This window comes from Ambystoma mexicanum, chromosome 13, assembly GCF_040938575.1.
Source record: "Ambystoma mexicanum isolate Mex_15411 chromosome 13, UKY_AmexF1_1, whole genome shotgun sequence".
Lineage (NCBI taxonomy): Eukaryota > Metazoa > Chordata > Amphibia > Caudata > Ambystomatidae > Ambystoma > Ambystoma mexicanum.
In genome coordinates, this window is record NC_090938.1 from 793287239 (window position 1) to 793306007 (window position 18769).

The 18769-nt window shown below is 48.0% G+C and overlaps 1 protein-coding gene across 2 annotated transcripts in view; it reads left to right on the plus strand.

The window, feature by feature from the left end:
• The window catches only part of CCHCR1 (coiled-coil alpha-helical rod protein 1), a 166489-nt gene that overhangs the window by 89179 nt on the left and 58541 nt on the right, over positions 1–18769 (plus strand). For both annotated transcript variants that reach the window (XM_069635185.1, XM_069635186.1), the window contains 2 exons: positions 10440–10570; positions 12005–12247. In XM_069635185.1, coding sequence (XP_069491286.1) covers positions 10440–10570; positions 12005–12247 — 374 coding nt within the window. The remainder of the gene's footprint in view (positions 1–10439; positions 10571–12004; positions 12248–18769) is intronic.

Here is an 18769-nt window from a genome sequence, read left to right on the forward strand (position 1 = left end):
CTGCAGCTCTTTGTCTTCCAGCCTGACTGCGAGAATCCAGTTCCAACTCGGAGGTTGGCTGTCTGGAAAGGACTGCCACCCCCCAACCCCGAGGTTTGAATGATGCATGCCTGTTTGGCTGGGTTCCTGCATTAAAAATATGCTCCTGGAAGCTGAAGAGGTAGTCGACCTCTGAACTTGAATCCGAAGATGAAGAAAGCACACCTGAGATTTCCAGCGACTGGAGTGCCTGCTGTGTAACCCCGGAGCCTGCTGTTAAACGTCCTTCCAAGCGACCTGGGGACTCCGAAAATCACTATCCGGACCCAGTGCTTGGTGGGATCCACTAAACTCAAGAAGACCTGCGTTTTAAGCCATCCCATGAAGTGCTGCGTCCTTGCCAGGCTGCAATACACCAATACCCCGGGACCTCGAGCCCTGGTGCGGTGCACGGTCTTCTGAATCAATTTGAAACTTTGGTGGCATTCTGCTGGACCTCCAGAGATGTGGTGATTCCACTCCTTGAGGTCCCCTCATCAGAGTGCTGGACCAGATAAGCGACGTGAATTCTATTGCCGATATTCAGTCTTCTTCCGGCTCCTGAAAAGGGTGCCAAAATCATAGAGCCGCATCCAGCCACTTGCCTGGAGCCTTCTCCGTGGATCCCTGCTGTAAAATCCCTTCCAGAGTCCGGTCTTCATCACAAAGGAATCCATCAACCAGGTTTATGGCTGCAGACCCTGAAGTCTTCCCGCTGCAACTTTCCTTCTGTGCTGAGGTACTGTTGGCTGAGATATTTACTTAACTTTTAAACCTGTGATTTTTGTAAAGCTTTTGAGGTTCTTTCTGTAATTGGGAGGCCTCTCATCCAGTTCGCCCAGGCCCGCTGCTGAATCCTTTTAGGGTGTCTTCTCTGTAGTCCCTGGACAGTAACTAACTCTAAAGTGAACTACTCAATTGTTTGAACAGGATTCTACACAAACTATGACTTTTGCTGCAACTGAACCCTATCTCACCCTGCCTACAGCTAACAACTAGACCACTAGGGTCCCCCTTCTGCCTCTGAGAGAACTCCTGCAATAAACTAGGGAAGGAATGGATGAGAAAAGGCTTCTGTCTTGAAAAGTAGAACATGTGTTTAAAAGTTACTTACTTGTGAAAGAGTTGGTTGGTAACTGTCACTCTAAGAGTGAGCAGTTACACAGGTTCTTCCTTGCCTTCAATGTGTTTTGCCATTCGGAAAAGTATATGTAAGGTTATTTTACTCGCCTGTGAATTTGTTGTGCCTCTTCCCAAAAGTAATGCTGTTGGCTCACTTCTTTCTTTTAGGATATAAATGTACACTTGTACCAACTGAGTCTTGCTTCCCCTGACCTGCTGGATAGCCTGTCTAGAATAAGTCTGCCTTGGGTTAATAGCGGTTTGCCATCCTAAAATAAGTTAGTTATTGCTTACCTTAGTCTGTGTTCCACCGATCTAAAAAGCAGCTCTAATATTATATCACACTTTTAGGTTTTACCTGCCTAGAATAGCTGTGTGGCTTCTTAAAAATGTACTGTTGGCGTAGCTAACCTTGGTCTGCCTGATGCAATCCTACTTTAGTGTAGGTTATTGCTTACCTTAGTCTGTGTTCCACTGATCTCAAAAGCAACTGTAATTGTAAATTACAGCATGAGGTCTTATTCAACTGGTATAACTAGGTGTTATCCTGAATGTAGTTATAGACTCCTACTGTTCCTTGAATTTGTGTTCCACTATTCAGAAATGTGTCCTGAAAACCGGGTTGGTTTACTAAGTGATTCCTTAACTGAGTGTCACTGCATGACTGACAGGGTCTGCTACCCTTGACTTACTGTAAAGTACTCTAAAAGTAACTGATGGTTTTACTCCCCCGAGAATAGGTGTGTCCTATACTAAATGTGTTGGATAAGTTCTGTCTTCCCTAAAAATATTGTTAGTTTTCTGAACAGGGTCTATGGTTTGGTCTGTGTACTTTAAAGCATTATGTTGTGTTTTTAAAAGTGTTTTTGACTCTATGACAAAGTACTTACCCCCAGTTTGTTATTTGTATCCTTTGGTTCAGTTGTATTGTTACGCTTTCACTGCATCGCCTGTTGAATTCTGTAGTCGCTGGTTATGTGGTTGCTTCAGCTGTGTCAGAAATGTTGATCTGACCATATTGTGGCTTGCCTGCTAGCTCTGCACATAATGGAGAAACCTAGTGATACATCTGTCCATGTGTGGTCCTATAGATCTCAACTTCTGGCGTTCAGACAGGTGGTTATTATGAAGGTGCCAGAGAACCTTCACCATTATGAGTGGACTCTGTGTATTTCTTCATTGTGTTTATTTCTTCTGTTCTATAGTGTGCCTGACAAAAGATACATTCCCTTGCTGCGGTACCAATATTCTGTCCATACCCTTGTGTTCATTCTATGTGATTTATTAGCATTAAGCAAAGTCCCTCGTGGTTCTATCCTGTCCTCCTTAATCTTTAATGGAATCTATGAACCTTCTTTGCATTTCTTTTTGCTGATTGGAAATTTCACCTTATTTATTTTGCCCCATATTTATTTTTCTTCCCTGCTTATTTGTACCGCAAAAGTTAGGGGAGACACCCCACAGCCCTCACCCTTTCTATATACTTTACCCAAACGTACCAACTAAATTGCTGTGCGTTTAAAAAAAGCAAGATGATCTTCATCCATAAAAAATGTTGGCGATTGCAGTGGGTAATATCCTTTAATCTATGCACGGTGCTGCTAGGATCCCTCCTCATCTCCCACAAGTATTAGTGCTCCATTATGCAGATGTCACATCTATATGTGCACCACGCATCTCACACCTCCGGGGTTTGCCTCACAACCATTGAAACCTAGATGATGAGCACATACTTGAAGCTCAAACCACTGAAGAGTGGGTCCTACTAGGCCACCCCTTAAAACATAGGGGCCATCCAAGATTAGCTAAATGTATATGCGGTTCTTCAGGTTCTCACCTCAACTCCACCATCAGCAAAATCTCTTGGTTTCATCAACAACCGCAATCTATTTTACAACCAACATATTGAGAGAAAATCCAGAGCTGCCTGGTAACCACTAGTTATTCCCCGGAGATTAAATATTTTCTTCCTCAGACTTCTGAACCACGTTTCAGGTCCCTGCGATTGAATACTTGGACAGTGGTCGCGCCATCCTCGGTAGGGTTGCCATCTTCCAACTCACCCTGGGATAAGCAGATTTTTAAATGTCTCTATCTGAGGTAGGACTTGGAGAAGCCAACTTGGGGCAATAGGGTTGTTTCAACCAGAGTTAAACGTAACCACTCTCTTGATGGTAGCAACGGTGAGCAGTCAGGCTGAACTAAGGAAAGGGTGTGAGGGGTATGTTATGTTGATTTATACGCGCACTGCTACCACTGATACGCAGTCTCCAGGTGCTTGCGTCGCTCTGCAAGGTGAGAGGGTTTGGGGGGGTTAATGAGGATAGGATGAGAGTATAGGTTCAGAAGCAGGAGGAACTGGCGGCTGAGTGTTTTGCATTGTGGGAGTTGGTGCGTTTTAACTGTATGTGTAAGGTTCAATGCATCGGGTGTGTGCTAGCGTTTGTGTTGGTGTTAAGGTTGTTGTGTGATGTTGGGGTGGGTTTTGCGCACTGGTTAGATTGTGTCCATAAGGGATCCAGAGTCACCGCTGTCTGTTGCTGTACGACTATCCGGTGTCTTGACGGTTTTATGGACTGTCGGGTGGTTCACTCTAGGCATGCTTTCAGAATCTCAGAAATGGTGGGTGTGAACATTGAATGGAGTCTGGTGCGTTTATTTGTTGCGGCTAGCCCAGGGTCTAGTGTAGTGGCTTTGGTTATGTTGGAGGAGCAAGAAGGGGAAGTGGGTTAGTAAGTCGGTCGGTTTGTTGGAGCCTGTGGTGTGACTCTTCGGTTGCCGCTTGTTGGTATCTACCTACGTTCTTGGTTGGGGCACGTCTGCCCATCTCGCCTGCACTCTAGTTGTTTGTGAGGATTATTGCTGCCGGTGTCCCTCTGCGATTATCATTATCTGTTGAATAAACCGCTTTTGAGTCTTTTCCTGAAGATGATTTGGTCTTATGTGGTTCTAATATCTTACGTCATGGTATTCCAGAGGTTTGCAATTAGACATGAGAAAGCTGTTCTTCCAAATTTCCTTTTTCGTAATGTTTTATCTCTATTTGTAGGTCGTTGCTGGATCTTAGGTCCCTTCTTGGGTGATACCAGTTGATCTTGCCTTGGAGGAATTAAGCTCCTTGTCTGTGCAAGGCTTTTTGGGCGATGCAGTGTGATTTGAAATGAATGCGTTTTTTTTACTGGGAACAGGTGTAGGCATTTCTGTGCTGGGATGATGTGGTCTCTTCTGTTTAGTCTTAATGGAATCCTGGCTGGCATATTGTAAACCCTTTGGCATTTCTTGGGGAGTCTTTCTTGCATTCCTAGGTAGAGGCTGTCTGCGTAGTCAATTCTTGTGAGTATCAGGGATATGATGGGGAGGGTTCTGTGAGGCAAGGATAGGTTAGCGAGTAGTATTGGGAGTAAGAAGCATTTTTCTGTCATTGCATTTACTTTCAGTTTTTGCCATGTTTAGTTTAAGGTTGTTGTGCGAGGCAGTTATTTTGTTCCTGGGTTGTTTGTTTTCAGTCAGTTGTGTGTCGTCTGCATAGTTGTAGGCGTTTAGTCCGTGGGTTCGAATGATTTTCATCAGTGGACACATGTAGATGTTGAAAAGCAGAGGATAGGGGCTGTATCCCTGCGAGACTCCGCAGGATATATTTTTGGTGTTGGAGGTGAACAGTGGTAGGTAGGTTCTTCCGGTTTGGTTTGTTAGGAACGAGGTAAGCCACTTTAGTGGCGATTCCTCGATGCCACATTCCATCAGTCTTTTTATTAGTGTTGCGTGGTTGATTGTGTCGAAGGCCGCTGATATGTCCAATATTATGAGGGCCGAGTGGGCTTTCTGATCTGCGTTCAATTTCAGGTGTCCCATATTGGTAGGAGCGCTGATTCTGTTCCTCTCATTGGTCTGAAGCCAACTTGTGACCGGTTGAGTATTCAGTTTATTTCTACGTATTTTAGTAGGATCTTGTACACATGATTCTCCAGGATCTTCGCTGGGTGGGGCAGGAAGGAAGAAAATCATCTTGCATTCAGAAAACTGCTGAAAACTAGATTTGTCTTGGCAGGTCCTTGACTGTTCCATCTGTACCCTTTGTTTGTTTGTCTGTCTTTGTTCTATGTAGCATCTGGATGCCTATAGGCTTTGGTGCTCTAGAAACAATGGTCAAAGAGAGCGGAGCGGTACTCCTACTTTTTTAAAATTGTTCCTATACTTTTGTTTTAAAAAGAAGCCATTCCGGAATGGTTTCATTTTAAAATAAAAGTGTAGGAAGAAGTTGAAACTTGCACTTTCAGTGCACTACACTGAACGTTCCCTTAAACAGCAGGTGCATGTGTTTGCGGGTATGTATTGCGTGTGTGGGACAGGCATGGTGATGGGGTTTGTGGGTAGTGGGTGCAGGCCAGTTGGAACATAGTTCCACTACTTCTTTTCGTACATTTCGACCACTGTCTAGAAATGTATAGAAATAGGTTGGATATCGGTCTGTAGTTGTTCGGGTCCTCTACGATTTCTGATTCCTTTTTTATCAATGGTTTGATGTACGCTGACTTGAAGGTAGACGGTACGATTTCACTTTTCAGTTCACCTGGAATTGGTGTTCCAGGTGAACAGTGGTAGGTAGGTTCTTCCGATTCGGTTTGTTAGGAATGAAATAAGCCACTTTAGTGGTTAGATAGATGGTTCTGGGAGTGTTACTGGGGTTCTTTAGTTGATGAAGATGTCAGAGGAGGGCAGGGGTCCTGCAAGGTTGGTGTCCTTGATCAATGTGGCAAAGGTTTCTTCTGTGATTGGTTCTAGGTAGATGAGATTTGCTGTAGTCTGGGTTTCACCCCAGGGTTTGCGGTTCGGTGGTTGTATTAGCCCGGTTTGTGTTGATGGTCTACTGGATTGTGTCTATTTTTCATCTCGGGTAGTTGGTGATGTTGTCACAAAGTGCTTGTGTAGGGATGACGGAATTCTGTCTGGATGTTTCTTTATTTAATCTCTTGAAGTTCTTTCTGTGCATTGTTGGCTGATTCTATTCTTGTGGCCTCATAGTATTTTTGTTGCTTTGAGGACTGTTGATTTATATAGTTTTGAGCTGTCTTTGGTATTTTATTTGTCTTGCCGGTTGTATTATTCTCTCCATTTCTTTTCATTCATAGGCTTTATTTTGACAATAAGTCATAAAAGCAACACTACATAAATACAACACAAATAGTACAATTCTTACGAAACTCCTCAATACATCATAGATAAAATATGTAAAAAAGGCAGGGATTTTGCAAAGCATCCTGACCATAAATCAAAGAATAATTGCCAGGGGTGGCTGAGCTGGCTCTTTAGACTTCTTCAAGTGGACTCTCCATGCCCAGCTCCAATAATCGACTTGTTGCAAAAACAGATGAAACCTCTGTGGTATCCAAACATTTAGCCATGGCTCCGCCTATTGTCTTACAACCATGATTACAAAATAGCGGCTCCAGGACGCGTTTCATCAGCGGCTTGGTCCCGGGGCAGAGTAATAAGTAGTGTTGGAGATCTTCAACGGCATCACCACAGAGGATGTATGTTGGGGGCAGGGCATTATTCCATTTATGTAAGAGTGCAGTTGTGGGCAAAATCCCAAGATGGAACTTTAGGTATGCAATTTCTTCCCTCCTGTGGGTGACCTAATCTAAAAATTCTTTGCAGCCAACCCGCTTCTTAATTGCAAGGTACCGGGCCAGGGACTCTGAGGATCTAGATTTCGTCAGGATATCACTCTCTGCATTAAACCCTGCTGCGCTCTTTATCACTTCCTTAGATGCCGATGCCATAATGGAAGGGTTTGACCAATATTCCCCAAGGCCCAACCCACCCAGAGTGTTTTTTACATGGGCAACCCATTTCAAGGAATTACTCCCTTGCTGAAACTGGACATCCAGAAGTGCCTCTTTGTATTTACAAAGATTGTCATTTGACCATAAGTGGTCCCAATACACAACAGGTCGAAGTTTACAAATTGACTCAAACCCTTGCAAGCCAGTCCCAAGCAGCACCTGGCCGCAATACCTGGCCAGCGTGATCTTTGCCTTCTCGACCTGGAGTGTCCACCTGCAGGATGCCATGACTCTTACCCTTAGGTAGTCCTATGATACAACCGGCTCAATCACACCGTTGTCTAGGGTAAGTCTAATAGCCTTCTGTTTCTTCCTAACATTAGCATTAAAAATCATAGCCTTAGTTTGGCTAATGTTCATTCCTCTTGCTAAAAGCAACAAAGATCTCCAGCTGCTTGCGGACACCTACAGGAGTTAAAGATAAAAGCACTGCTTATTACCCGCCAGAGAAGGGGCATCAGTTTGCACACCCAGGAGTTTTTTTGAGACTTTGTTAATAAAGATGCAGAACACTTTGGGTGCCAACGGACACAGCATATACATTGGTCTTCCAGAGTACATCATATTTGTCACATACCAGGCACAGCTGTAGGCGTTGATCAATTGTGCTTAAGCCTTTACAGAACCCTGGCTGGCGGTGATCTATTACCCCATTACCCAAGAACCATTCATCCAAGTGGAACAGTAATGCCCATGCAAACATTTTCCCCCCAGCATCCAATAAGGAGATCAGTCTAAAATTGGCTGGGTTGTCGGGAGCGCCCTTGTGGATTGGGACAATTTCTGCAGTAGTCCAGGATTCAGGAACTTGTTGCCTGAATAATATTGCATTAAATAGTTTGGTTAGATAGGGTACCCAGGCATCAAGCTCATTTCTATATAAGCTTATTGGCACCCTGTCCGGGCCTGGCACCTTACCTATCTTTTGACGTGCCAGTGCCATCTCTACCTCATTAGGGGCGATTATTGATGCAGTCGAATAGGACTCCCCATCTGAGGCAACACGCTCCCTGCTAGAACCAAGTGTCAGAGTTTGCCCAGTTCGAATTGCCATAGTAATCGGCTCATACTTCTTCAGGGATCAAGCTCTGCAGTTGTTGTGATGGCTCCCTCGTCGACCCACACCTTTTCCATTTTGCAGTGTTTTTGTAGAGTTCTTTAAGTTCTTCTGTGAACCATCTTGCTGCCAGTTGTTTTGGTGTGGGTCTGAATGGTTTTGCTGGTGCAAGGTGCTCTAGGGCCTTGGAGAGCCAAGTGTTGAGTGCGTTTTCTGCTGCGTCTACGGTTGTTTCAAAGGGTTCGGTTCTGCTTGGAAGGGTAGTGTCTAATCATTTTAAGGCCTCCAGGTCTAGGATCTTCCAGTTTCTTTTCTTGATGGCATGGAGCAGATCTTTTCCTGCCGGTAGGCGGGCTTGGAGTGTGATATAGAATGGTATGAAGTAATGGTTGCTCCATACCATTGGTGTAGGTGGCGCAGATGCGCGTAGTCCTTGTCTGCAGAAAATTGCATCTATGGTGTGTCCGGCGTTGTGGGTGTATCCCTTTACTATTTGCATGAAATGAGCGAGTTCGCTGTGGTTTCGTTTTCTTTTTCGGACCAGTTTGCAGCCTCGCAGTATGACTAGGTTCTCATGGTAGTTTGATAAAAAGGCAGGAGTGTTAGCTAATTTTGTTGAGATGTTTGGGTTGTAAGATGGTGGTCGGTAGATCAGGAGAAATACGATGTTGGTTTGGGCGTTGAGTTCGGTCTTGATGAGGAGGAATTCGGTCTTCTACATCAGTTGGGATGAGTTGAGACGTGCAGATGTGTTTTTTGTGTATGATTGCGATTCTCCTCCTCTTCGTATTTCTCTGTTGGCGTGTATTAATTTAAAGTTATCCAGTATGGCTTCCTTCACAATGGCTTTATAGTTTTCAGATAAGCAGGTTTCTGTAAGAAAGAGCATGTCTGTGCCTCCTTCACTTAGGTCATGGATTTCTATTGAGTGTTTTTGCCATGAATCGGACGTTGAAAAGGCTGCAGTGTAGTTTGTTTGATTTTCCTTTTGGGTTGCTGTTTGTATTGTTGGTTTGGGGTGTTGTATGTTGGATTTCCATTGCTGGTGGTTCTGTCCTGGTTGTGCCTATTGGGAGGGGGAGTTTTGGTGGTGTCTCTTTTGTCGAGTAGACTGATTAGGTTGATGGTGGGGTTGATTGATTTTGGTTCATTTTCAGCTGGTGTGTTGTGTTGGTGCCTGTCCTTTGTTCTAGTCTTTGTTGATGTAGGGGGGTGCTGGACTGCCCTGTGGATGGGACAAAGACTTATATGCAAATGAATATTTCTCCTCTGTGAAGGGTGCAGTGAGCTAAAACGTGGTTCTAGACCCTCCCGAGTGGAAGAGATTCGATAGAACAGGATATTTGACCTATGTTCGTTCTCAGTAGAGGGTCTCCCACACGTCTTTGTAGATTGAGGACGCAACAGTAAAAGCGGTAACACCTAGATTTGAGACACCTGGCAAGAGGGAGAAAGGTCTAGATCAAGAGCACAAAAGTAGAACGCTAACACCTAGATTTGGTATACTTGAGAATTGGTATAATTGAGGACACAATTAAAGCAGTAGCACCTGCATTTGGACACCTGGCAAGTAGTGGGGGGGGGGGAGAGGGGAGCCTATAATGAGGCCACAGACGTCAATGACGGGTATGTCTAATGCAGTTGGCCTAAATGCCAGATATGGCTAACACACAACCATGGGCTACGTGCAGCAGACTACAAGCTTTTAGGTAATAATATAGGTCATACAGTTTAATGGGGAACAGTAATGGCGGTTCCCTCTGTCCGGTGAAATTCTGTGAAAAATGCTTAGTTAAGAGAGAGTAAAGATGAGCCCATTCATTGCAACAAACAAAATGGGTGTGGGGAGGGATGCCAGCCTTAGCTGGGAGTAGCTGCCCACACCTTCCCTGTGGCTTTGCCAATAAGCACATACATCAGATCACAGCAGGGAATAGCCATGAGAGTAAAAAATACTGTGGGGATATTTATGGGGGCAGGGGTGGGACTAGTCATCACTTCCCACACCTGCTGAATTCCATGGGTTGCTTCATCTGTAGCCTCCTATCGTGGCACAGTTGAGGTGTTCTAGTGAAAGCTTTCCGGGATCTGCTTACACATATACCCGTGAGTCGAAGCCCACAAAGTTTCTTTTCAATCTTTGGAAAACATTCCAGATCCAGCCACCGGACGAAGAGCCTGTCCAAAACGCGTGAAACTATAGTGTTCCTTAAAATGCAAACAATGATTCTAGGTGAGCACATTAATTCAAAGTGAGAGATCCTCTTCTTCCCTAGGACACGCCTCCTTTCAGAAAAACATTTTTATATAAACGAGCAGTGACCCTGGAAACTACATTCCATTGAACCGATGCTTGTGTGTAACGTCTTTGCACTCTTTTCTGTGGTTCACTGCAGTGGGCAAACATCTTATGAAGAACTCCAGGAGGAGGTGGCACTGCTCCACCGGGAGAGGGACCAACTGTCCTCTGAACTCAAGCTCAGTGCCCAAATGATTACCCGAAAGGTCAGCGAGGCCCGTGAAAAGGGTGAGTCAAGACCCACTGCTTGGCGGGGGACTGGGTGTCACTGGGCATGATCTTGTCCCTCTGGGGCCAAGTGCAGCAATGTCTATTTCACACTGTTTCATGTAAGGCATTAGGAACACCTCTCAAAGTTCCTTGGTGAGAGTTGAAGGAGTCTCTAACAAGGCTCAGGAGCATCTGTCTCTGAATTGCATGCTGGCAGGAGTCCTTTGATCCTTTTGTTGATGTCTTGTGCTTGGTGCTTATCTCCGCTTTCCTTTGTGCCTTTATTGGGTGCCATGGGTTCTGTTGCTGCTCTCTGGTGCTGTTGCTTCTGTCACACGTTTCCGTTGTGTCTGGGTTGGGAGACCTGAGTCCTGTTGCTGTTCTCTGGTGCCTGGTACTTCTCCTTACTGCTCCTAATGTCTCTTATTTCTTTTTGTGTCTTGTTTGGGTGTCCTGGGTTCTATTGCTGCTCTCTGGTACCTGGTGCTGTTGTTTCTCTCTGTCATGTTTATTTTTTGTCCAGATTGGGTGTCCTGAGTCCTGTTGCTGCTCGCTGGTGCTGTTCTCTGTTGCTTGTATCTCAGCTTTCCTTTGTGTCTTTTTTGAGTGTCCTGGGTCATGTTGCTGCTCTTTGGGGCCTGGTGCTGTACTTCTGTCTCACATTTCCTTTGTGTCTGCATTGGGAGTCTGGGTCATTTTGGTTCTTTTATGGGCATGGTGCTGTTGCTTTTCTCTCACATTTCCTTTTTGTCTGGATTGGGAGCCCTGGGTTCGGTTGCTGCTCTCTGGTGCCTGGTGCTATTACCTCTGTCACATTGCCCTTGTGTCTGGATTGGGAGTCCTGGGTCTGTTGCTGCTCTCTGGTGTCTGGTGCTGTTGCTTCTCTCTCACGTTTCTTTTGTGTCTGGATTGGGAGTCTGGGTCTGTTGCTGCTCTCTGGTGCCTGTTGCCTCTCATGTTTCCTTTGTGTCTGGATTGGGAGTCCTGGGTCTGTTGCTGCTCTCTGGTGCCTCTCCTGTTTCCTTTGCGTCTGGATTTGGAGTCCTGGGCCTGTTGATGGTCTATGGTGCCTGTTGCCTCTCATGTTTCCTTTGTGTCTGGATTGGGAGTCCTGGGACTGTTGATGCTCTTTGGTGCATGTTGCCTTTCATGTTTCCTTTGTGTCTGGATTGGGAGTCCTGGGACTGTTGATGCTCTTTGGTGCCTGTTGCCTTTCATGTTTCCTTTGTGTCTGGATTGGGAGTCCTGGGACTGTTGATGTCTCTTTGGTGCCTGTTGCCTTTCATGTTTCCTTTGTGTCTGGATTGGGAGTCCTGGGACTGTTGATGCTCTTTGGTGCCTGTTGCCTTTCATGTTTCCTTTGTGTCTTGATTGGGAGTCCAGGGTCTGTTGCTGCTGTCTGGGACAAGTACTAGGTCCCTATCTGATATTTCCTTTCCTCGCCCCTTTCAGTGGATGCTGAGCTGCGTGACCAGCAGGCCATGATAGGCCAGCTGAAGGAGGCCCTGGAGGACAGGGCGGAGTCGGAGCAGGTGCTAGCACAACGACTCATCCAGCTACAAGAACAGAAGGAGGATATGGTGCAAGAGCTCCAGAAGCGGCTCAGTGTGGCTGAGGCTGAACTGCAGGAGAGCTGCAGGGCTGTGGAGGAGAACAGAGAGCGCCTTGCAGCGCTGCAGGATGAGTATCAGCATGGTAAGCTCACCAGTGTAGAGGGGCAGACGTCACACACCGGATATCCATCATTGAAGGATAGACCTTGCATCCATGATGCTATTCATTGCTGAGGGGTAAAGCTCACATGCCTGCTGTCTGCCACTCTGGGAGAGACCTTGCATGCCTGCTTTCTGCCACTCTGGGAGGGACCTTGCATGCATTCTGTCTGCCACTCTGGGAGGGACCTTGCATGCCTTCTGTCTGCCACTCTGGGAGGGACCTTGCATGCCTTCTGTCTGCCACTCTGGGAGGGACCTTGCATGCCTTCTGTCTGCCACTCTGGGAGGGACCTTGCATGCCTTCTGTCTGCCACTCTGGGAGGGACCTTGCATGCCTGTCTGCCACTCTGGGAGAGACCCTCCATGCCTGCTTTCTGCCACTCTGGGAGAGACCCTCCATGCCTGCTTTCTGCCACTCTGGGAGAGACCCTCCATGCCTGCTGTCTGCCACTCTGGGATGGACCCCGCATGCCTGCTGTCTGCCACTCTGGGATGGACCCCGCATGCCTGCTGTCTGCCACTCTGGGATGGACCCCGCATGCCTGCTTTCTGCCACTCCTCGATAGACCCTGCATGCCTGCTGTCTGCCACTCCTCGATAGACCCTGCATGCCTGCTGTCTGCCACTCCTCGATAGACCCTGCATGTCTGCTGTCTGCCACTCCTCGATAGACCTTGCATGCCTGCTGTCTGCCACTCCTCGATAGACCCTGCATGTCTGCTGTCTGCCACTCTGGGATAGACTTTGCATGCCTACTATCTGGTGTGCAGGGGTAAATGGTACACACTTGCTATCTGCCTCGGTAGGCTTGCCACAGCCCTGCTAAGCAATGCTCAGTGCTAGAGCTCACACACCTGCTATGTGGCGCTCTGTTGATAGACCTCACACCCGATACCCACCTCTCTGATTTAGACCCATGTCTGCTATGGTTCTATGTCTGAAACCTGCCTGATCAAATCCACAAAAGGCTGCTTTTTTAGGCCGATTTGGAACAGCCTTCAAAGGATAGGAAATTACTATTTTCTTCTTTTTTAAACCCCCTTGGAGAGCTCCCCCACTTTCACCTGCGCTGGTAAAAGGGGGACTTAACCCCCCCCCCCTTAACTCCCCTTTCGCTCCACCACCACACACATTGCTCCCCTTCTCCACACACTCGAATTTCAGGGAGAGCCCTGACACACCTGTCATCAACCTCTTAGGGATAGACCTCTCACACCTGCTCTTAAGTTCTGAGAAAGACCTTGCACGCATTCTATCCACCTCTCGGGGGTTAGATCCTCTCATACCTGCTGTCCACCTCTGAGATGGTCCCCACACACCCGTTATTCACCTCTGGGAGATGGACCTCACGCACCCGCTATCCACCTGTGGGAGATGGACCTCACGCATTCGCTAGCCACCTGTGGGAGATGGACCTCACGCATTCGCTAGCCACCTCTGGGAGATGGACCTCACGCACCCGCTGTCCACTTCTGGGAGTTGGACCTCACGCACCCGCTGTCCACTTCTGGGAGATGGACCTCAGGCACCCGGTCTCTCCACTGCTGGGGGATGGACCTGTAAGGAACTCATGGTGGCAACAGTAAAGACAGACACAAGTGATCATAGTTTAAGGGTGTTTATTGAACTTTACAATGGGTGAGATAAACACCTAATCTAAACCTAAATCTAAGATGGGAGAAAGCTACGACCATCGGATAATAAGGCAGTCCTAGTGGCGTCTTGCCAAATAAAAAAGGACCTCTACTAAAAAAAAGAATTATTGCCAGTCCTTACCACTAAGTTACAAAATGAGTGTGGGTTAATGTTCACCAGAAGAAAAAAAAGTGTTCACAAAAAGTCAGGATGGTATGGCTGGGTCTGCCTTCTCCACGTTTTAAGCATGAGACAAGGTGGGACATCTGAGCATAGCACAATCCTAGGTCTCGCTAGCGTGAGGTTTACAGTTCCAGTTCAACAATACCAGCACCTTCAGGGGTGAAGTCTCTTTCCTCAAAGTCTCTTGCCTTAGAAGGCCTGCTGGTTCAAAACAACATAAACTAAAGTTCCTTCGGTGATATTGCACTTTGGCCGATTGCTCTTCGCCTCTAGGATCTCCCTCCACTGGGCTTCGATCCTCCTTGCAATGTGTACCACCCTCTGTTGGGTTCACTACAGCCTTTCAAATACAGCTCGTAACATTCAGGATCCTCAATTTCTTTTTAAACAAACACCATTGTGAACAACCCTCACCCGGGTTTACTCATCGGTACAGTGTTCCAGAGTGTATCACACTTCACACCAACTTGTAGGCAGCCCTCTTCTGTCAGGTTCTCGTTTGCCAACTATACACTTTACTTTGTGTTCAATTTCATCAGAAAGCGTTGGTTCTCCTTCTCTTAGCTTTCTTTCAGCATACCTCTGTCGGGTTCACACTTGCCTTATTTCACAGTTCAACAATCTTTCTCAGAAAGCAAAGGGGTTCCCTTCCCCTAGATTTCTCTTGGCAATGGGTCAGAGACTTACGATTATACAAAGGATTTTACGTGACCCTTCTAGAACAACTGTTGACGCCTCACGCAATCCTCTCCTAGGACTTTCTGATATTTGCAGTTTCAAAACCACGTAGCACCGGACCCCTCTGCACCTGGATCTTAACTGGGCTTTCTCTTCAAGTTCACAAACACACAAGTTCTTTGTTCATCAGTTCCTCGCATTCATTGCTACTTGCAACCTTGGGCTCAGTACAGTTTGGTTTGCTGTCCATTATTTCTGACTCCCGACTATGCAGAACCTGTTGGCTTGTCTTTGCCTCTGTAGTCAAGGACGGTATTGCGGTAGCCAGCGTGCCTCCCTCCCTCCCTGCCTGGGTTATCAATGCAGGAGGCCCCCGTGCACTGTTGACATCTGCTACTATACATGTCAGCTGTACATCCCAGTATCCTCCAGCATGGGGTCTGGCATGGATTCAAATGCTCATGAATATTCCCTGTCGTCAAGCTGGGAATCCTGGGTTAAAGAAAATCAGTTTGTTTCATTTCTGAACTGTCTTTCTCCTATAAACCAATCGCTGAGCTCTAGGTCATACTGCCTCTAGCCAATGACTGCCCTCCACCTACACCACTCCTCTGGAAGCCATTTTCAGATTTCAAATTTTTACAGCACGTTCAAGTGTTGGGAGTCCTTGCATTTCGCTTTTTGAGTTTTTCTGCATTTTTTCACTTTTTTGATAGGAAACCTCTATTCTTCAGTCAATCGAGACCGTGTGCTCCATCGATTATCCTTCCAATTAACGGGACCTGTTTTTCGGCATCTTTCAGGCCCCTCAAGGGCAGAAATCGTTGAGTGTTCTTCTCGGAAGCTTCCAGAAGTTCTTCAGGCCTACACTGCTCGGATCATGCCGGATGAGAAGGACGGCACTTCCCTCTTCAAGCTTTGCTTCGACTGCGGTTTGCAGAATGTTTTCTCAGACAACAAACATTCCCAGTGCCTGTATTGCCTACACCCGACGCATAAAGAACAAGATTTTGAGATATGCCGTGGCTTCACCAAGCGCATGATGAAGGATCGACACGACCGGTTGGCGATGTGGCTGAAGGCCAGGGCCTCTACTCCAGGTGGTTCAGAGGCATGCCTCTTCCGGATCCAGGCAACCTGAGTGGGCTTCTAAGACCTTTTGAGGGCGCTCAATCTGTGGGGGCCCAACACAAGGCCAAGTACCGCGAGTTCTCTTTCATCGGGGTCACCGCTGATTGGGAGGGGGTCCTGCAACTGCCAGGGCACGTCGTCCTCTCCTTCGGCTTCGATCTCCAGCCACCGTTCCAGCTCTTCGTCCAGAGGAAGTCGGCTATCCCCGGGAAGCTGCGGCAGATGCCTGAGAAGGCCAAGCAGTACAAGGCCAAGCAGGACAAGTTGTCCATCCCGGCCATGAAAGAGAAGGCCAAGCAGGACAAGGTATCTGAACCGGCCTCGAAGGAGAAGGCCAAGCAGGACAAAGGGATCCATCTAGCCCGTGAAGGCCCAGGTGCACCCAACCAACTCGTCGTCCTTCATCCAGTTGGTGGTGGGTTCCCTCACAAAGGCAGTGGGAGCGGACCCGGTCCAGGGTACCTCGATGGCAGCCAGAGTGGCTCTTCCTCCCAGGAGCGAGGCTTCAGCCAAGCCAGTTGAGAAAACTTCATAGAAGAGGATGCCAAACTTCATAGAAGAGGATGCCAGACCTCAGCCCGAGACCAATCCCCCCCCCCCCCACCCCCCAGGACCCGAAGAAGGCGTGGGGGAAGCAGAGAGGAACTCCAAGGAACAGACATTTCGTAGTCCGAGGAGGAGACCCTTTTACGTCTACACCATTCAGGGTGACGACAGTGAGGAGAACGTTGGAGCGACGCCCGCCGGAGGCAACGGAAACAACAACGTTAATACGACGTTGGCACTGGGCCCATTGACCCTCCCCACCTCCTAACCCCCCTCCCCCTCACCCATCAGGTGCCTGCTAGAGACCTCTCGCAAGACATCCTCTCGACCCTCCACACGCTGGTGTCGGAGATTCAGAGGAGGATGCTGTCTGCACCACTGGTGGTGCCTCCGGCTACACCACTGCCGGTTACCCCGTTTACACCGCATGAACCTCCGGCGAAGAAGAGGAAGAGGCATCCTGCACCTCCATTCCAGCCGTCGCCTGCCCCCCCCAGGGAGACTGAGTCGGACACAGCAACGATGGGCACAGATGACAGCGGGCTGGGAGACCTCCCATCGCCACAGCCGAGGGCTTCTCCATTGGATGAAGTGGGATCCTTCCATTCCATGAACGCCCGTGTATCAGAGCTTTTCCAGCTCATCCCGGAGGTGAAGGGCTTCTTGTATCAGTGCCGGGAGGCGAAGAGGAAGACAATCCTTTCGGTCCCACTCCTGGATGACGTTTGGGATTAGGGGCTGGCACTGCTGATGAACTCTGCCTCAGCTCCGGCAAAGAGACAGTCTAGAAATTCTACAGTAGAAGTACAGGGTGGCGGACACTGCACCCAAGTGTCTTCGATCTCAACTAACACCGGACTCGGTGGCCGCCAGGAAAAAAATTGTCCAGTTCGGCATCTTAATCTTCTACACCCTCGGACAACAAGGGAAAGAAATTTGATTCAATGGGTAGAAAGGTCATTTACTCAGCAGCGACAACAGTCGAGGCTGCTAACGCCTTGGCGTTGGTGGCCAGATACAACAGGGAGCTTTGGTACAAGATGGCTCCCCTCCTGGATTTCCTCCCCAATGACAAGCTGGGTTGAGGCTTTGGAGATCCTCCAGGAAGGCGAAGTGGCATGCGACCACGCCATCACAGTGACCCTGTACATTGCGGACACAGGGTTCCACCAGATGGTCAACAGGGTTTGCCTTCGCCATCGTGGCTGGCATCAACTTTAAACAGGAGGTCCAGACAAGGGTTCTGGACATGCCGTTAGACGGAGACAACCTGTTCGGGAAGGCCGTAGATGAATCCCTCCAGGCTATCAAGATGGACACGGAGACTGCCTGTTCCCTGGGAACTCTGCAGCAACGACAACCGTCCTTTCGTCCCTCAGGAGGGATGTCTAACAGGTATTCGAAATGTTTCCGCGGGGGCTCACCCTCTTACTGCCAGCCTTCCCGCTGCTTGACCCGGGAAGCCACCAGGGGTCGTTCCAAGGTCTTTGGAGGTGGCCACCGGCAGCGATGTCGACATCTAAGCAAGATTGAATTGGCCAGGACGTCTGGCCCCCACCCATGCACACTGGTGGGGACGACAGCTGGCGAACTTGATCAGCGTGTGGGATACAATCTCCACCGATCGTTGGGTGCTGGATACTCTCACCCATGGACACACTAGAATTTCAATGAAAGTGTCCGCAGATACCATCAGTGGCCCGGCAGGAACAGCACATCCCTCAGCTGCTGCTGGAGTTCTGGCCCATGTTAAGATAAGGGGCGATAGAACTGGTCCCACAGCATCTCCGGGGCTCTGGAGTCTATTCAAGATACTTTCTCATAAGAAAGAAGACAGGGGGCTAGAGGCCCATTCTCGACCTACGACGACTCCTGCTCATTCTGCAACACGTGTTCGGCCAGCTGGTGCAGGGAGACTTTCTGTCATTGGATCTAAAGGACGCATAATTCCACATCCCCATACACAAAAGGCATTGCAAGTTTCTGTGCTTCGTGCAGGGGAAGCATTAGCAGTTCAAGGCTCTTCCTTCAGACTGAAGTCGGCGCCCATAGTCTTCACCAAGTGCCTGGCTCCGGTAGCGGCCCATCTTCGGCTAGAGGTGTACAGTGTGTACAGGTGGGAGGATTTATTTCTAAAATCCTCCTCCAGTCCTGTGGTGTACCACAGGGTTCGGCACTTCCCCTCTTCTATTCAATATTTACATTCGCCCCTTTATGGATATTCTGGAGAAATACAATCTTAGATTCCATTCATACCCTAATGATACGCAGCAGTACATCAGGCTTGATGATGTGGAAGATGCTCTTGCCAAGGTAGGCAAATGTTTGG